Raw genomic sequence first — 17,340 nt, 5'->3', positions numbered from 1 at the left:
TTTGAGAAGTCCTAAATATTACACTTATTAGAAAAATACTTCAAAGAAGCTATTAGAAATATGTTCAAAAAAACTTTAGGAAACCATGTTTAAATAATTAAAGGAAGGTATGGTAACAGTGATTCATCAAATAGAGAATAAGAATATATTGATTAAATGATCAAAATAATTTTAAAAAGTAGAAATTCTCAAGCTGAAAAGTGCAATAATTGAAATGAAAAATTCACTGGAAGAGGCTCAAAGTAGATCTGAGCAGGCAAAAAGAGAAAAAACAAATGTGAAGACAGACTGATAGTGATTATACAAATTTAAACAATAAAATATAGATGAGAAAAAAAGAACAATGCCTCAGAGAAATGTGGGACATCATTAAGCACACCAACATAAGCACAATCAGAGTACCGAAAGGAGGGGAAGCAAGAGAAAGGGATAGGAAACATATTCAAAGAAATAATGGTTGAAAATGTCCCAAATTTGATGAAAAAAAAAACAATCTACTCGGTAAAGAATCCGCCTGCAATGCAGATCATGGGGTCGCAAAGAGTCGGACACGAGTCAGCGACTGAACTGAACTGAACTGATGGCTGCACACACTGTGAATGTACTTAAATGCCACTGAATTGTGCACTTAAAAATTATTAAAATTATAATTTTAATGTTATATATATTTTTCCACAGTAAAATAAGTTATTAGCTAAAACAGGGATGTGTATACATATCTATACATTATACAACATAGATAAACTTAGAACTTATCATGCCAAGTGAAATAAGCCAGACACAAAAGGACAAATACTTTGTGATTCCACTTAAAGGAATTATCTAGAATAGGCAAATTCATAGAGACAGAAAGCATATTAGCTTTCTGGGGATGAGGGGGAGGGAGGAAGGAGGAACTAATATTTAAAAGTTACAGAGTTTTCTGTTTGGGGTTATGGAAATGTTTTAGAAATAGTGATGATGACAACATCAGTGAATGTAGTTAATGTCACTGAAATATATACTTAGAACGATATAGCAAATTTTATGTTATATATTAGCACAATAAAAAATAAATTCATTAGTTTTCAAAAAATACACTTTTAAGACAAAATGAGGTAGTGAGGGAGAAAAAGAGGGGGAAAGTAGGCATAAAACAGATAGAAAACAAAAAGCAATAATGTCAGGTATAAAGATCCAACTATATTCTGTTGACAAGAGATACACTTTAGATTCAAATATACAAAGAGGATGAAAGTAAAGGAATGGAAACAGATATACCAAGTAAATAACAACTCCATAAGAGCACTACAATGGCTATGCTAATATCAAACAAAACAGACTTCAAAAAAAAAATGTTACTAGAGGAAAAGAAGGATATTATGTTATGAGAAAAAAGCTAATCCATAAGGAAGATATAAAAATTATAAATGTATATGAATGGACCTAACAACAGAGTCTCAAAATACATGAAGCAAAAGTCAACAAAATTGAACGGAGAAGGGGTATCAATGTCCCTCTTTCAATAATGTACAGTACAATGAGACAGTACATCAAAAAGGATACAGAAAACTTGAACACTATAAATCTACTAACCTAACAGACATCTACACCACATTCCACTCAACAACTACACATTCTTCTCAAGTGCACACAGAATCTTCCCCAGGATGGAACATATTCTAGACCTTAAAAAGCCTCAGTTGACTTAACAGGACTGAAATCATACAAAGTATATTCTCTCTGTACATGGAAATAAATTAGAAATCAAGAACAAAAAGTTGTGTGGAAATTAAACAACACCTTCCTAAATAATTGACAGGTCAAAGAACAAGTCAAAAGGAAATCAGAAAATACCTTGAGCTGAATGAAAAGGAAAAAAATGAAACATACCAAAACTTATTAGATGAAGCTAAAGTAATGGTTAGAGGAAATATTATGGCCATAATCAGCAATATTTAAAAAAGGTCTCAACCTCCCATCTCAGGGGAAAAAAAAGTCAGCAAACTAAGCCTAATGTAAGCACAGAGGGGGAAAAGTCATAAAGATGACAATGGAAATAAATGAAATAGATAATTTAAAAACAATAGAGAAAATCAAGAAAACCAAAAATCGGTGTTTTGAAAAGATCCAACAAACTGACAAACCTTTAGCTACACTGACCAAGAATAAAAAAGACTCAAATTACTAAAACTGAAAGTAAAATATGGGGACATCACTACTGACCTTTGGAGGAAGACTATTCATAAAAGACTGGAGATCTAGTGCCTCAGCTATGTGCCCTTGTATAAATCTCTTGGTCTCTCTAAATTTTCATTTCTTTATCTGTACAAGATGAAGTCAATCTATATCACTCATTTTTAAATTGTAAGCAGATGAATCATTTTTTTCAAACAAAATCTTAAAAAGGACATACTACACAGGAAACTGATTTAAGCCTGATTTCTCTGAAGCAAGATGGGGATCTTGGAGAACTGTAGGTAAGTCTCCTCCTTCTCTTAAAGGAGATTCTGAAGCTCTTCTGGCAGAACCCAAGGACACCACAGAACACAGCTTCTTAATTATTGAACTAGATGATCTGTAAGAGTTCTCACAGCTATAAAGTGTTATGTATAGTAAATTATCTTATTAAAATTGCTACTATATAATTTGTTATATTTCCACAAGATGGCGCTAATACATTTCCATTTTCCATCAAAACATGTCTTCTATATGATCATTTTTACAGTTAATAATTTAATCATAGTCTATGATTACATACCCATATCTTTTCAAAGTACTGTTGTATTATGCTATCTTCATTGCAAGTCATCTACACAAATAATGCTGAACTAATATTTCAGATGGGTAAATCACAGCACATAGTAGTTACATAAGTGCCCCAAGGTCACACATTTGATTAGTAACAGATTTTCTAATGCTAGTTCTGTGATCTTTCCCTAGATCACACTGCCTGATTACAGATAATGTTGTCAAATTCTCAAGGTCTCAGGCTGATAACAGAAGCAAAATTAAAGCAACGAATATTAAGTAGCATTAAAACTGATACAAACTTCCCTTGGGCTCATATACTGAACCATTAATATTTCTGCATGTAAGTACACTTATGCATATTTCCTTTGTTGTTTTCCTTACTTCTTATTAGAAAACCTTGGCATTATATATTCCTATACAACCATAGTAAAAGCTCAATATTGATAAATATCTCATTAACACTGTCCTTATTGTAAACATAACTATTTTTTAAAATGATCATAGAAGGACTTCACTGGAAGTCCAATGGTTTAGACTCCACACTTCCAATGCAGAGGGTGTGGGTTTGATCCCTGGTCAGGGAACAAAGATCCAACATGCTGCATGGCCAAAAAAAAAATTTTTTTAAGTCAAACGAAAGTCTTTTTAAAAAACCATCACAGAAATTATGTAATCTGGGTTAACTAACTCTAAGCACTATGAATTTAGAAAAAAATACTATGATTTTTGTTAAGTTCTCCTCTTTTGATTCCATGAGAGACACAAAAAGCTTTATAGAATTGGAAAAAGACACACTTCTCTTCCCACTTAAGGATACTACATCTAAGATAAAAACTTTCCAACTAAACAGGAAGCAACTCACATTACCTACCAACTAAGATAGGCTTTAGATTTGTTTTAGAGAAATTTAAAATCATGTTTAGAAAAGAAGCTAAAAAATTACTCCTCCTCTAACATACTGTGTACCCAATTATTTATTCACTTCCAAAAATCAAGCAACATTAAGCTTTGTGTGTGTGTGTGTAAAAACACAAACTGGTCTCAGAAGGATGCTAAAGAAATCATGCTTTCTTTGGATGCTGAGAGAGAAAAACAACCCAGAATTCTTACACAGGAGTTGAGAAATATTCTCATTTTTGTTAACCTACAAAGATCTCTATTCTTCAGAAATTTATAAGCACTTAGTCTCTGATGTGTGTTAAGGCAGTAGGATCATTTAAGTTTTATTTATTAAGATCAATATTAGATTTTTTTCCAGCAGAGTGTCACCCATCTTTTATTTTTTAATTTTTCTTTTTCTTTTAAAAATTAATTTGTATTTATTTATTTATTTATTTATTTTTATATTATTGGAAGAGAATTACAACATTGTGATGATAGATTATTTTTACAAAACACTTTCAGGTTTTCATCCAATTTTTCAGGATTCTATCCAATTCAAATGTTTTCTGTCATTTTCCCCATTTATCTCACTGTCTCTACTATAACAAGAGGTCATCAATTAGGAATTTTCCTATATATAACCTTTGGCTCAGTTTAATTTCACTAACCTTCTTTACTTACATTCCACTTTGAAAAAATTCAGCTCCTCAAATCTTCCAAATGTATGTCAATGATTCTCATGTTTTCCTTGTCATTTAATGTAAAATGTTAATACTGAGCATTTATGAGTGTGGGATTACAGGCAACTTTTACTTTTCATATTATGTATTTTGTGATATTTAAATTTTTATAATTAGCACAAATAACTTCTTTAATTAGCAAAGAAAGTTTAAACATTATTTTTACTATATCCATGGGTAATACCTTTTCATTTTGATTTTTCTCTCCCAAATTTAATTTGCCATAATTAGAAAATAGGTCTCACACCAAAGGGGAAAGGAAGCTTCCCAAGTGTTTATCAGCCAGTAGCTCCACTATTGTTGAGTGAATTAGAAAGAACTACTAGAAATCAAGGAAAATCATCCTTGATTGAGAATATGCCTAAGGGGCTTCTGGTTCAAGATGGTGGAGTAGAAGGACATACGCTCATCTCCTCCTGTGAAAACATCAAAGCTGCAACTATCTGCTGAACAACCATCGACAGGAAGACACTGGAACACACCAAAAAAAGATACCCCATATCCAAAGACAAAGAAGAAGCCACAGTGAAATGGTAGGAGGGATGCAATCACGATAAAATCAAATCCCATTCCGACCAGGTGGGTGACCCACAAACTGGAGAACAGTAATACCAAAGAAGTTTTCCCACTGTTGTAAAGGTTCTGAACCCCTCGTCAAGCTTCCCAGCCTGGGGAACCAACGGAGGAACTGGGAATCCCCAGGGAATCTGACCTTGAAGGGCAGTGGGATCTGATTATAAGGCTTCCACAGGATTGGGGAAAACAGATTCTAGCCTTAGAGGGCATGAACAAAACCTTGTGCACACCAAGACCCAGAGGAAAGGAGCAGTGACCCCACAGGAGACTGCACCAAAAATACCTGCTAGTGTTGGAGAGTATCCTGTGGACGCGTGGGTCGTTGGCAGGGGCTCACCACAGAGACAGGGCACTGGCAGCAGTAGTCCTGGAAGTTCCCTCTTGGCATAATTCCTCTTGGAGGTCACCATTAACCCTACCTAGAGCCTGTAAACCCAAGGGCTGGATCACCTCAGGCCAAATAACTAACAGGGAGGGAGTGCAACTCCACTCATCAGCAGATAATTGGATTAAAGCTTTACTAAGCAAGGTCTCATCTACCAGAGCAAGACCCAGTTTTTCCCACACCAGTCCCTCCCATCAGGAAGCTTACATAAGCCTCTTAGCCTCCTTCATCAGAGGGTAGACAGAAGAAGCAAGAAGAACCACAGTCCCACAGCAGCTAGAACAAAAACCATATTATAGAAAATTAATCACAATGAAAAAGCAGAAAGTCATGTCCCAGATGAAGGGACAAGATAAAACCCCAGAAAAAACAACTAAACAAAGTGGAGATGATAGTGAAGATGATCCAGGATCTCGAGAAAACAATGGAGAAGATGCAAGAAATGTTTACCAAAGACCTACAAGAACTAAAGAACAAACAGAGGTGAATAATAAACAACATTTTAAAATGTTTTCTTGATTCATAATACACTAGAAGGAATCAATAGCAGAATAACTGAGGCAGAAGAATGGATAAATGACCCAGAGAACAGAATGGTAGAAATCACTGCCGCAGAATAGAATATAGAGAAAAGAATGAAAAGAAATGAAGACAGCCTAAGAAACCTCTGGGGCAACAATTAAATACACCAACTTTCGCATTATAGCAGTCCCAGAAGGAGAAGACAGAAAGGACCTGAAAAAATATTTGAAGAGATAATAGCTGAAAACTCCCTAAACATGGGAAAGGAAATAGTCAAACAAGTCCAGGAAGCACAGAGTCTCAGGAAGGATAAACCCAAGGAGAAACACACCAAGAAACACAGTAATCAAACTGACAAAAATTAAAGACAAAGATGAAATATTAAAAGCAACGAGGGAAAAATGACAAATATCACACAAGGGAACTCCCATCAGGCTATCAGGTGATTTCTCAACAGAAACTGTACAAGCCAGAACGGAATGGCACTATATACTTAAAACGTGATGAAAGGGAAGAACCTACGCCCAAGAATACTCTACCCAGCATGACTCTCATTCAGATTTGATGGAGAAATCAAAAGCTTTCCAGACAAGCAAACGTTAAGAGAATTCAGTGTCACCAAATCAGCTTTACAACAAATGCTAAAGGAACTTCTCTAGGCGGGAAACACAAGAGAAAGAAAAGACCTACAGAAAATAAACCCAAAACAATTAAGAAAACAGTAATAGGATCATACATATTGATAATTACCTTAAATCTAAATGGATTAAATGCACCAACCAAAAGACATAGTCTAGCTGGGCAGATGAAAACATGTGCATATATGCACTTCTACTTACTACATCACTCTGCGGAACCCTCCAAATTGTATGTAATTATTTTATATTGTTAGGTTAATCATATTCCCATTTGGCTTGCAATTGTAATTATCTTTCATTTTTTGCCTGGCTATTGATTGTGAAAACTAATAAAGATCTTTTACTACTGTGAAAAAAAAAACCAGGTAAATTGGGAGTCAAGTAGTGATCATACCACATAAGATTCTGTGTCCATTTGTTTCAAACAGTTAAGAGGAAGATCTAGAAAAGTCATCATATTCTAATACAAGAGTATTAGAACATGAATCCCATTGAAAGTGTGATGTCTTGAAGTTTTAACTAGAATTTTGGTTTACTAACCATAAAATCCTCAGAGAGTCCAGATTACAAATTTTGACTGTGATAATTTAGGTATTTCTTTTGTGTAATTTAATTCATTGTATTCTGGTTGGAATTTTAAAAGAAAATTAGATTTATTAGTTCAAGAATTTGGTCAAAATAAAATCTAGAAGCTTTGGGAAAAAAAGAATATGACTAAGGGACTTCCCTGGCAGTCCAGTGGTTAAAATTCCACACTTCCAGTGCAGGGTCATGGGTTTTATCGCTGGCTGGGGAACTAAGATCCCACATGTCACTCAGCATGGCAAAAAAATAAAATAAGTTATGATAAAATAAGATACAGAATATGACTAAAGTTTGAGAATTAGGATACTTTCCTTCCAGAGGGAAAAGTATCTGCAAAGTCTTTGCAGTAAATTAGCTCCAAACCCTTTTGAGTTGGACTCATTTCTATTGTTTGGTTTACAGTACTTCTTGTGGAATACTAATTACTTACAGTGCAGTTTCTATACACCTTTTCTAAAATGCCAAGTTCAGCAAAATATATGTCCAAAATATTAGAAAGGACTTTAAAAGACTAAACACTAAATTTAAATTCCACCAGGGCACCTGAAAGGCCACTAACAAATTCCCTAGAGTGCAGAACAAAGTTCTATATCAACAGTCTCTTTCCCGCCTACTTATTCTTGCCTCTGACAGGAGCAGACAGAGGAGTGCAATATAGCAAGAATTAAAAAACGGGAGAAAAAGAAAAATTGTATTTTATTGAACAAAATAAAACCTCTTAAGCATATTTCCAAAGCTCATTTCAACAATGTGAAATTTTATATTCTATGCAGTCTTATGTAAATTTGTCATTTGAACCCACTGAGGCAGGTACCTTGGCACCAACAATAAAGTAAGCTTAAGGATTCCCAATTTCATCCATAATTACAGCAGCCTTTTATAATCTGTGGCATCTCTAATCAGGGGATATAATCCCAAAAGTGTGGAAGAAATCAAGGAAAGCAGCAGCTATTTATGAAGTTTTTTAGCAAAAGAAAAGGCTTGTGGGAGACAAAAACTGACAAGGTCCTAAACTGAGATCTGTTAACAAGAACTGAGGGAAAGAAAAGGGCTTTATAAACAATATCCGCTACCACCCTTTATGTCCTAGGCTTCTACTTCAACAAAATTCTAATACACTATAGCAGTTTTGATCTCTTATAATTTGTGTAAAGATGACGGGTTTTCCTTTTAGACTGAACGGGTACTTTCAAATTGTACATAACTTCTAGCTTCAGATATTCACTATTCGCAAAAGAGTTAAGCCTACAGAAAGTACACTCACTTTCCATGCCCTCCTTCTAGTACAAAATTCACAGAGAAGGGTGCTTAATTAGCAGCTATTTATTCCTTCTTGTATCACCGACTGCTCCCAACCAACTGGTCCAAACATACGGATAATTAAAGTCCAAAGAAAAAATGACCCAAAGACTGGCAGTATATGATAAAAGATGCGAGTGTTTGTCTCTATAATATTTTTACCTGGGGAGTCAAGATGTAATCTGCATTTGATTTCACTTTGATAAATTCTGGACTAAACTACTGAAGTGGCCATGTTAGCACCCGTGTACAATAAATAGCAAACACATCACCTAGTAATAGCAACAGCTACTGCCATTTATTGAGCAGCTTTTATTTCCAAAGCATGTTACTAAACACTCTACAATATATGCATCATCATTATCAAACAGTTGGTATCTAAAAATAAGTATCACAATGTTGATAACTATTTTTGCCTCTTTTTAAATTCATTAAAATACAATCTTTTTCAAGGCATTTGATAATACTTCATGAAGTTATTTTATATCCCCAAAAGATGTGGGAAAAAAACTGGAAGAAACATTAAAATAATATATAATAACTAGGCCTAGAATTCAAGTCCTTCTTGTTTTCCTCAATCTCATCCTAGTGACAAGAATACAAAAGAGTCAAAAGATAGTGGTACTCTATAAATTTGTTATATAGTTTTTGATGAAAATATGACTGTGGGTAAAATAATGTTCCTAATAATTGTGTGCGTGCGTGCGTGCGTGCGTGCGTGCGTGTGTGTGTGTGTGTGTGTGTGTGTGTGTGTGTGTGTGTGTGAAAGTCACTCAGTCATGTCTGACTCTTTGTGACCCCATGGACTATGGAATTCTCTAGGCCTAATAATACAGCCACTAAACATACACTGAAGAATTGATGCTTTTGAACTGTGGTATTGGAGAAGACTCTTGAGAGTCCCTTGGACTGCAAGGAGATCCAACCAGTCCATCCTAAAGGGAATCAGTCCTGAATATTCACTGGAAGGACTGATGCTGAAGCTGAAACGCCAATACTTGGGCCACCTGATGCAAAGAACTGACCTGAGGCTGGGAAAGATTGAATGCGGGAGGAGAAGGGGATGACAGAGGATGAGATAGTTGGATGGCATCACCAGCTAGATGGACATGAGTTTGAGTAAGCTCCAGGAGTTGGTGATGGACAGGGAAGCCTGGCGTACTGCAGTCCACAGACTGCAGACTGCAGAGTCAGACACAACCGAGCGACTGAACTGAACTGAACTGAAACATATAGTAAAAATCTGATACAGTTAGCTTATGATAGAAATATCAGTCATGTTCTATCAACCATCATATTTTCCTTCTGTAAGGTTTTCTTAAAAAGATGATGACAGATAAGAGATCAACAATCCATGGCATATATGATAATTACCTACATGTTATGCCACTTCAGCCTAAGTCTACTCTTATAAACCACTTCCTAGAGAATATTGATGTTCATATTTATTCTTGGCATAAACTACAGGCTCATCTCCATAGTCTTAAGCTTCCAAAGCCATCCTTGGCACCATAACATCCTTTTTTCTTTTTTTGTCCTTCCCATTCTATCTCCTTGGCATACTAATCTTTGATAGGTCGATGCCATCTTTCTGAGTGCTCCTCCCCCAAATACTGCCCAATCTTGGAGTAGAACTTTCTCTTCATTCACTTTATAAAAAGGTTGCTCATTTAAAGGAGACCTGTGGTGTGGAGATTCCTTAAAAAACTGGAAACAGAACTCCCATATGACCCAGCAATCCCACTGCTGGGCATACACACCGAGGAAAGCAGAAGTGAAAGAGACACGTGTACCCCAATGTTCATCACAGCACTGTTTACAATGGCCAGGACATGGAAGCAACCTAGATGTCTATCAGCAGCTGAATGGATAAGAAAGCTATGGTACATATACACAATGGAATATTACTCAGCCATTAAAAAGAATGCATTTCAATCAGTTCTAATGAGGTGGATGAAACTGGAGCCTATTATACAGAATGAAGTAAGTCAAAAAGAAAAACACCGATACAGTATACTAACACATATATATGGAATTTAGAAAGATGGTAACAATGACCCTATATGCAAGACAGCAAAAGAGACACAGATGTAAAGAACAGACTTTTGGACTCTGTGGGAGAAGGTGAGGGTGGGATGATGTGAGAGAATAGCATTGAAACATGTATATTACCATATGTGAAATAGATTGCCAGTCCAAGTTCGATGCATGAGACAGGGTGCTCAGGGCCACTGCACTGGGACAACCCTGAGGGAAGGGATGGGATGGGGAGGGAGGTGGGAGGGGGGTTCAGGATGAGGGACACATGTACACCTATAGCTGATTCATGTGAATGTATGGCAAAAACCACTACAATACTGTAAAGTAATTAGCCTCCAATTAAAATAAATAAATTAATTTACCCCCCAAAATAAATAAATAAATAAAAAATAAAGGAAACCTGTGGTAAACCTACATTAAACTAGTTAGTTCCTTTGGTATACTTTTAATAATTCAATTTATAAAATGTGATTTATAATAAAAATTGCAGGTATATCCCACTTGTGTGAACCAGTCTAAATTGAGACAAGTATATCTCTTATAACTGCATAAGCCTGTTCTGTCAGACATAGTTCTTTATAGAGTTTGATCAATCTTTGGGCCTGAAAAAGTCTTTTATACAAACAAGTTATTTGCATAAATATTTTATTAGAGATATATATATGCCTGTGAGGACTATAATCTTAATGATATTTCTATTTATTTCATTAATGGCAAATGTAAGCTTCACAGCAGTTAAACTAATCAAGAGGCTATCTCCAAATAACTAGAATTAACCCCATACTCAGAGAACAGAAACATTTAGTGAATTGATTTAATATATTTTACTCCATAATCCCCTGATATTCAAAGCACTTTATGTAACATCTACAGAGAAATATATTTTTCACAGAAATTCATTTAACCAGCAATTACTGAGTATCTACCATGTGTCAGAACCTGTACTGGGCATAGGTATTCAGTGAAACACAGGATTCTTGCATATGAGTGCTACATTTTTTCACTATTCCTTTGATATTTCCAGATTCAACACAATAGTACAAATCTTAGTATAGTAATAAGCATATAGTAAGTGTTTAACATATATTTACTTGACTAATATTAAAATACCAAAATTCATGTAAGACTAATAATTTTAGCTGATCTTCCTATTTACCCACCTGCCCTTATACTCTGGGGTTAGCAGACACCAATATATACCAAAGCAAAAAATAAAGATTTCCATATTCTTGTTGGAAATACAAAGGAGGAATGGACACAGAACATGCTCTTTATGTTAGCATTAAGAATATACTTTTCTATCAGCTGGAAACATACAAGAATAATAAACAATGCATTTTAAAAGAGTAAATAAATTTAGCATGTTGGCTTCTGAAATCAGAAAACATTTAAACTTCCAAAGTACCCCATGGTAAGTATTAACTGAACTCTATGATAATAATCCTGAATTTACATTCATTATTTTTTTACATTACCTAAGCCAGAAAGAACTTTCTTCATATTTATTCTGCTTGTAGGTTTGTAATCCAAAGTTGTAACAGACAGTATGAAGATAAGAAGTCTGCAATATAAAAAACAAACAAACAAGATATGTCAGATTCATGATTCTTTTAACATTAAAAAATCTATGGCATTTCAGAGTCTTTAAGACATAATAAGTGTTCTGTACATAAAAATAACCAATAACCCACTCATCCTTGGGCTTCCCTGATAGCTCCGTTGGTAAAGAATCTGCCTGCAATGCAGGAGACCCCGGTTCAATTCGTGGGTGGGGAAGATCCCCTGGAGAAGGGATAAGCTACCCACTCCTATACTCTTGGGCTTCCCTTGTGCATCAGCTGGTAAAGAATCCACCTGCTAAGTGGGAGACCTGGGTTTGATCCCTGAGTTGGAAAGATCCCCTGGAGAAGGGAAAGGCTACCCACTCCAGTATTCTGGCCTGGAGAATTCCATGGACTGTATAGTCCATGGGGTCACAAAGAGTCGGACACGACTGAGCAAATTTCACCTTCACTCATCCTTAACAAAACCTCTCAATTTATATAAAGAGGAACTAAAAATATTCAGAGTGTGGCATCAGTTACATATGGAAAAGTAATACATTACTAATTAAACTTGAAAGGTTCTTTGTAACAGAAAATGGGGACACCAATCATTGCCCAGCAAAAAAAACAGGCTAAAATGCCTCTGTAGGTTGCCAGATTTGTTAAAAAGCATTAGAAAAGAGTATATGCAAAGAAAACAAAATCACTATTGAAGGGGGAAAAAATGAATGAATATCTTTCAAAATTAAGACAATTAAAAATAATCCTAAAGTTCAAAGCACTATCTAGTCATAAGAGTTATTTAGAAATAATTAATTTTGGGCTTCCCAAGTGGCTCACTGGTGAAGAATCTGCCTGCCAATGTAGGAGACACAGGTTTGATTCCTGATCCAGGAAGACCCATATGCCTTGGAGCAACTAAGCCCACGTGCCACAACTCTAGAGCTCAGGAGCCACATCTACTGAGTCCACATGTCACAACTACTGAAGCCTGCACACCCTAGAGCCCATGCTCTGAAACAAGAGAAGCTCCCACATTGAGAAGCCCATGCACCACAACTAGACAGTAGCCCCCACTTGCTGCAACTAGATAAAAGCCCACACAGCAATGAAGACCCAGAACAGCCAAAATACATAAAATTATTTTTTTAAAAATAATTAATATGTCTCTTAATAACAACAAAAATTTTCTTTACCTAAATTACAACTGAGATAAAAGTAGAAACAAGTATGTGAATGATGCCATAGGAAAATACTCTTACAGATTATTAACCAGCATCTCAGTCCTTGTATCAACAATGTCATATCTTATAGAATTTTCATTCATCAAAATACTGGGAAATGGCATAAGAGAAAAAAATTTAATTCTAATAACTTACCCAAATATCCCCTCAGTATTTATAGAAATCAGCTATCTAGAATCTGTCATATCCATACAAAGGAATCTTTTACATAAGTGTTACCTGAGTAAGACTACAGAGGCAGATCCTGAGGCAAGTAATGTGTAAAGAGCCGTCTTGCTTCAAATAAGTTTCCCTTTGAAATTTTGTACAGTACATTAAGAAAGTAGAAGCTCAATATGCATGCCTGAGTACATCAGACCTACTGTATATTTGAATCCAAACTAAAGAATAGTCTTGGTAATGTGGGCCTGGCAAGAATCCAGAAATATTTAAATGCATTCTTGACATTTCAACAGAAAAAGCTTAACTCATTACATGCCCCAGATCCCATAGGTTTACAAAGGGCCACACCAGTTATACAGCTATACTGGAATAATGCAGCTTATACCCACTTGCTGCAGAAAGGCTTGCAACTAACTTATACAGAGAAAAATGGAAAGTAAAACTTTTGATGAACATTAAATATACTGAGTCTTTATCCAATTTCCTCAGTGTTTTCTTTTTTTCTGCCCTCACCATTCCTTTAAGTGTACTTACATTAAATGCTACTTCCTAGGGGAGAAAAGAATACCAAATAATAACAAATTTATAAGACCAAACCTTGTTGTTTTTGTTGTGTTTTGGTCACTAAGTCATGTCCAACTCTTTTGAGACCACATGGACCACAGCCTGCCAGGCTCCTCTGTCCATGGGATTTTCCAGGCAAGAATACTGGAGTGGGTTGCAAATTCCTTCTCCAGGGAATTGTCCCAACCCAACGAGCAAACTCACAGCTCCTGCATTGGCAGGCAGATTCTTTACCACTGAGCTACCTGTGAAGCCCAAGACCAAACCTACAAAATACTAAAATATCTAATATTTTAAATATACTAATTTAGTATAATAAATCAGAGAAGGCAATGGCAGCCCACTCCAGTACTCTTGCCTGGAAAATCCCATGGATGGAGGAGCCTGGTAGGCTGCAGCCCATGGGGTCGCTCAGAGTCGGACACGACTGAGTGACTTCACTTTCACTTTTCACTTTCATGCATTGGAGAAGGAAATGGCAACCCACTCCAGTGTTCTTGCCTGGAGAATCCCAGGGATGGGGGAGCCTGGTGGGCTACCGTCTATGGGGTCGCACAGAGTCGGACATGACTGAAGCGACTTAGCAGCAGCAGCAGTAGCAGCAGTATAATAAATATACTAAGAGATCTGTAACATATTTCACTGTAATGATCAAAAAAATCTTTTCATTACCAATACTGTTCCATTCACTCATTCATTTATATAAATGATAAATAATATTATAAATGAAAATAAAATAAAAAATAAATAAAAGTATTTATGAATAATAAATATTTACTAAGGATGTTCTATCTATAATGTGAGGGTGTTAGTTGCTCAGTTGTGTCCAACTCTTCGTGACCCCATGGACTGGGGTCTGCCAGGCTCCTCTATCCATGGGATTTTCCAGGCAAGAATACTGGAGTGGGTTGCCATTCCCCTTCCAGGCAAGAATACTGGATTGGGTTGCCATTCCCTTATCCATCGGATCTTCCTGACCCAGGGATCGAACCTGGGTCTCCCGCATTTCAGGCAGACTCTACCATCTGAGCCACTGCTGCTGCTGCTAAGTCGCGTCAGTCGTGTCCGACTCTGTGCGACCCCATAGACGGCAGCCCACCAGGCTCCACAGTCCCTGGGATTCTCCAGGCAAGAATACTGGAGTGGGTTGCCATTTCCTTCTCCAGTGCATGAAAGGGAAAAGTGAAAGTGAAGTCGCTCAATCGTGTCCGACTCTTCACGACCCCATGGGCTGCAGCCTACCAGGCTCCTCTGTCCATGGGGTTTCCCAGGCAAGAGTATTGGAGTGGGGTGCCATTGCCTTCTCTGTCTGAGCCACTAGAGAATATCTATAATATTAGGCAATATTTCAGGAATTAAAGATACATCAGTGAACAAAACAGACAAAAATCCCTATCCTCATGAAATATTTATAACGGAGTATTAAGTACTAAGATCTATACAAATATCTCTTTTAAAAATACTTTCCTGGCCTTCCATGCAGTGGAAACATCTCACTTTGCAAGTAATATACAATGGCAAGTAATACAAAGAAGGTAGATCTGTAAGTCTATTGTATATTGGTCATATAGAAATGGACTTATGAGACTAGAACTACAGAATCTCTACAACCTCCAGCCACGGTTACATCTCTGGCCCAGAAATGACCGATCCAACCAAATACCTACTTTACAATGCCAAGATTAGACTGTATAGATGATTTTTAAAACTTAGATATCGCTGCTAAAAATGACTTTGATCACTAACTTTTGAGTTCAATACAAGACTTTTTATTTTTAATTAACCAGATAATTTCATTTTCTGTATATTACTTTGTAAATTAAGATTCTTAAAATAGAGAAAAAGCAGACCTATTATTTTTTTTGTTCCAAGCTATTTTCCTTTGTGATTTTGTTGTCTTTTAAACATTTATAGAGCATGCATTTTTACATTTTATTAAATTATAATAGTTAGCAGTAATTAAATGATAATTGCCTGACTTTCTTCCTTAATGGCTTTAGGACATATATCTTCCACTCCCTCCCTTACTCAGCTTTCTCTAACCCTCAGATATCTCAGTAATAATAAACTCATTAGTCATTAGTTACTTCTCTTGGTGCTCTAAGAAAAAAACTTCCAAACACTTTATTTCTTTGCCTCTAAACAGCAATACAGCAGTACCTTCTGCCATCATGTCAACACCTTAGATAATTCTTAATCTAGTTTTGGGATACAGGAAGGATGTCTCAGAAAAAAAGAAAGGTGGCTTATTTAATTCATTAACTCCTTTTAAGTGACTAACACTACAGTTAGCTCCTCTCCAACCTTTACTGGTCATTTCCTCTCACGAGATTTCTTGCCCTAGATTTTCAAGTCTTGTCTAAATCTTAAGTTCATCAAAAGCACACTAAATAATTTCATTGACCTTTAGAATGAAAATATTGAGTTTTCTAACAGTATAGTTTTATCAATCATCTTCTAAATAAAATATAAACTCTTAACTATGAACTTCAAAGTCTTTTACTGGTAGCCCCATTCTGACAAAGGCATAGTTAATTACTTTTCTGTTACATATCCTTGAAACCTCTAATTCAGTCTATCCCCTCCACTACATTTGCTTTTCTCTTTATCAACTCTAACTCTAACATGCATATCTATCCATGATATGCACCTTGAAAATATTAATGCTAAATGAAATAAGTCAGACACAAAAGGATAAATATTGTATGATTCCATTTATATAAAATATCTAGAACAAGCAAATTCACAGAGACAGAAAGTAAATTTGAGGTTACCAGGGGAGGCAGTAAAAAGGAGTATTTGCGTAATGAGTATAGACTTTTTATCAGTACAGAGTAATGATGGTTATACAACACTGTGAATACACTTAGTGCCACTGAATTGCATGCTTAAAAATTGTTAAAATGGCAAATTTTATGTTACATATATTTAGCTCAATAAAAAATTATAGTAGAATGTCACCTAATAAATATAGAAAGAAGGATAGAATTAGAAAAATAGCCAGGTGTCAACCATCACAGTACCAATTTAGGCAGGCTATCTCAACAGATAGTGAAAGTTGGATGAGAAACTGGATTTTACAAAGTCTCCGAGTATCATCTCACAACACTCAGGAACAACAAAGGAAAAAAATACATAAGTTTACACTGGAGAAACCTGTAAGACACCATTTTAACCAAGGGATCAAAGTCAGCACCACCACCAATAGAATAAGTCAATCTTGTATGTCACTCAAGAGAATCATTTCTGTGATTTTCTGGCCCCAAATTCATAACCTAGTCTAATCATAAGGAATCGCTGAACAAACCCTAATTTGGTTAGAGAGGGAATTGGGGAGACGTCGTTTAAGGGTTTAAACTTGCAGCTAGTAGATAATTTCTGGAAATCTAATGTACAACATAGTGATTATAGTCAACAATACTGTGC

General features: G+C 35.8%; 1 protein-coding gene across 20 annotated transcripts in view; it reads right to left on the bottom strand.

The window, feature by feature from the left end:
• Positions 1–17,340, bottom strand: part of TEX11 (testis expressed 11) — a 196,489-nt gene that overhangs the window by 121,058 nt on the left and 58,091 nt on the right. For all 20 annotated transcript variants that reach the window (XR_014075955.1, XR_014075957.1, XR_014075951.1 and 17 more), the window contains one exon: positions 11,876–11,961. Coding sequence is in view for 10 of the 20 variants with exons in the window: in XM_081566316.1 (XP_081422442.1) it covers positions 11,876–11,961 (86 nt within the window). In the remaining 10 variants the exon portion in view is untranslated. The remainder of the gene's footprint in view (positions 1–11,875; positions 11,962–17,340) is intronic.

This window comes from Giraffa tippelskirchi, chromosome X, assembly GCF_054371585.1.
Source record: "Giraffa tippelskirchi isolate mGirTip1 chromosome X, T2T-mGirTip1v1.2.pri, whole genome shotgun sequence".
Lineage (NCBI taxonomy): Eukaryota > Metazoa > Chordata > Mammalia > Artiodactyla > Giraffidae > Giraffa > Giraffa tippelskirchi.
This window is presented reverse-complemented; position numbering and strand designations above follow the sequence as displayed.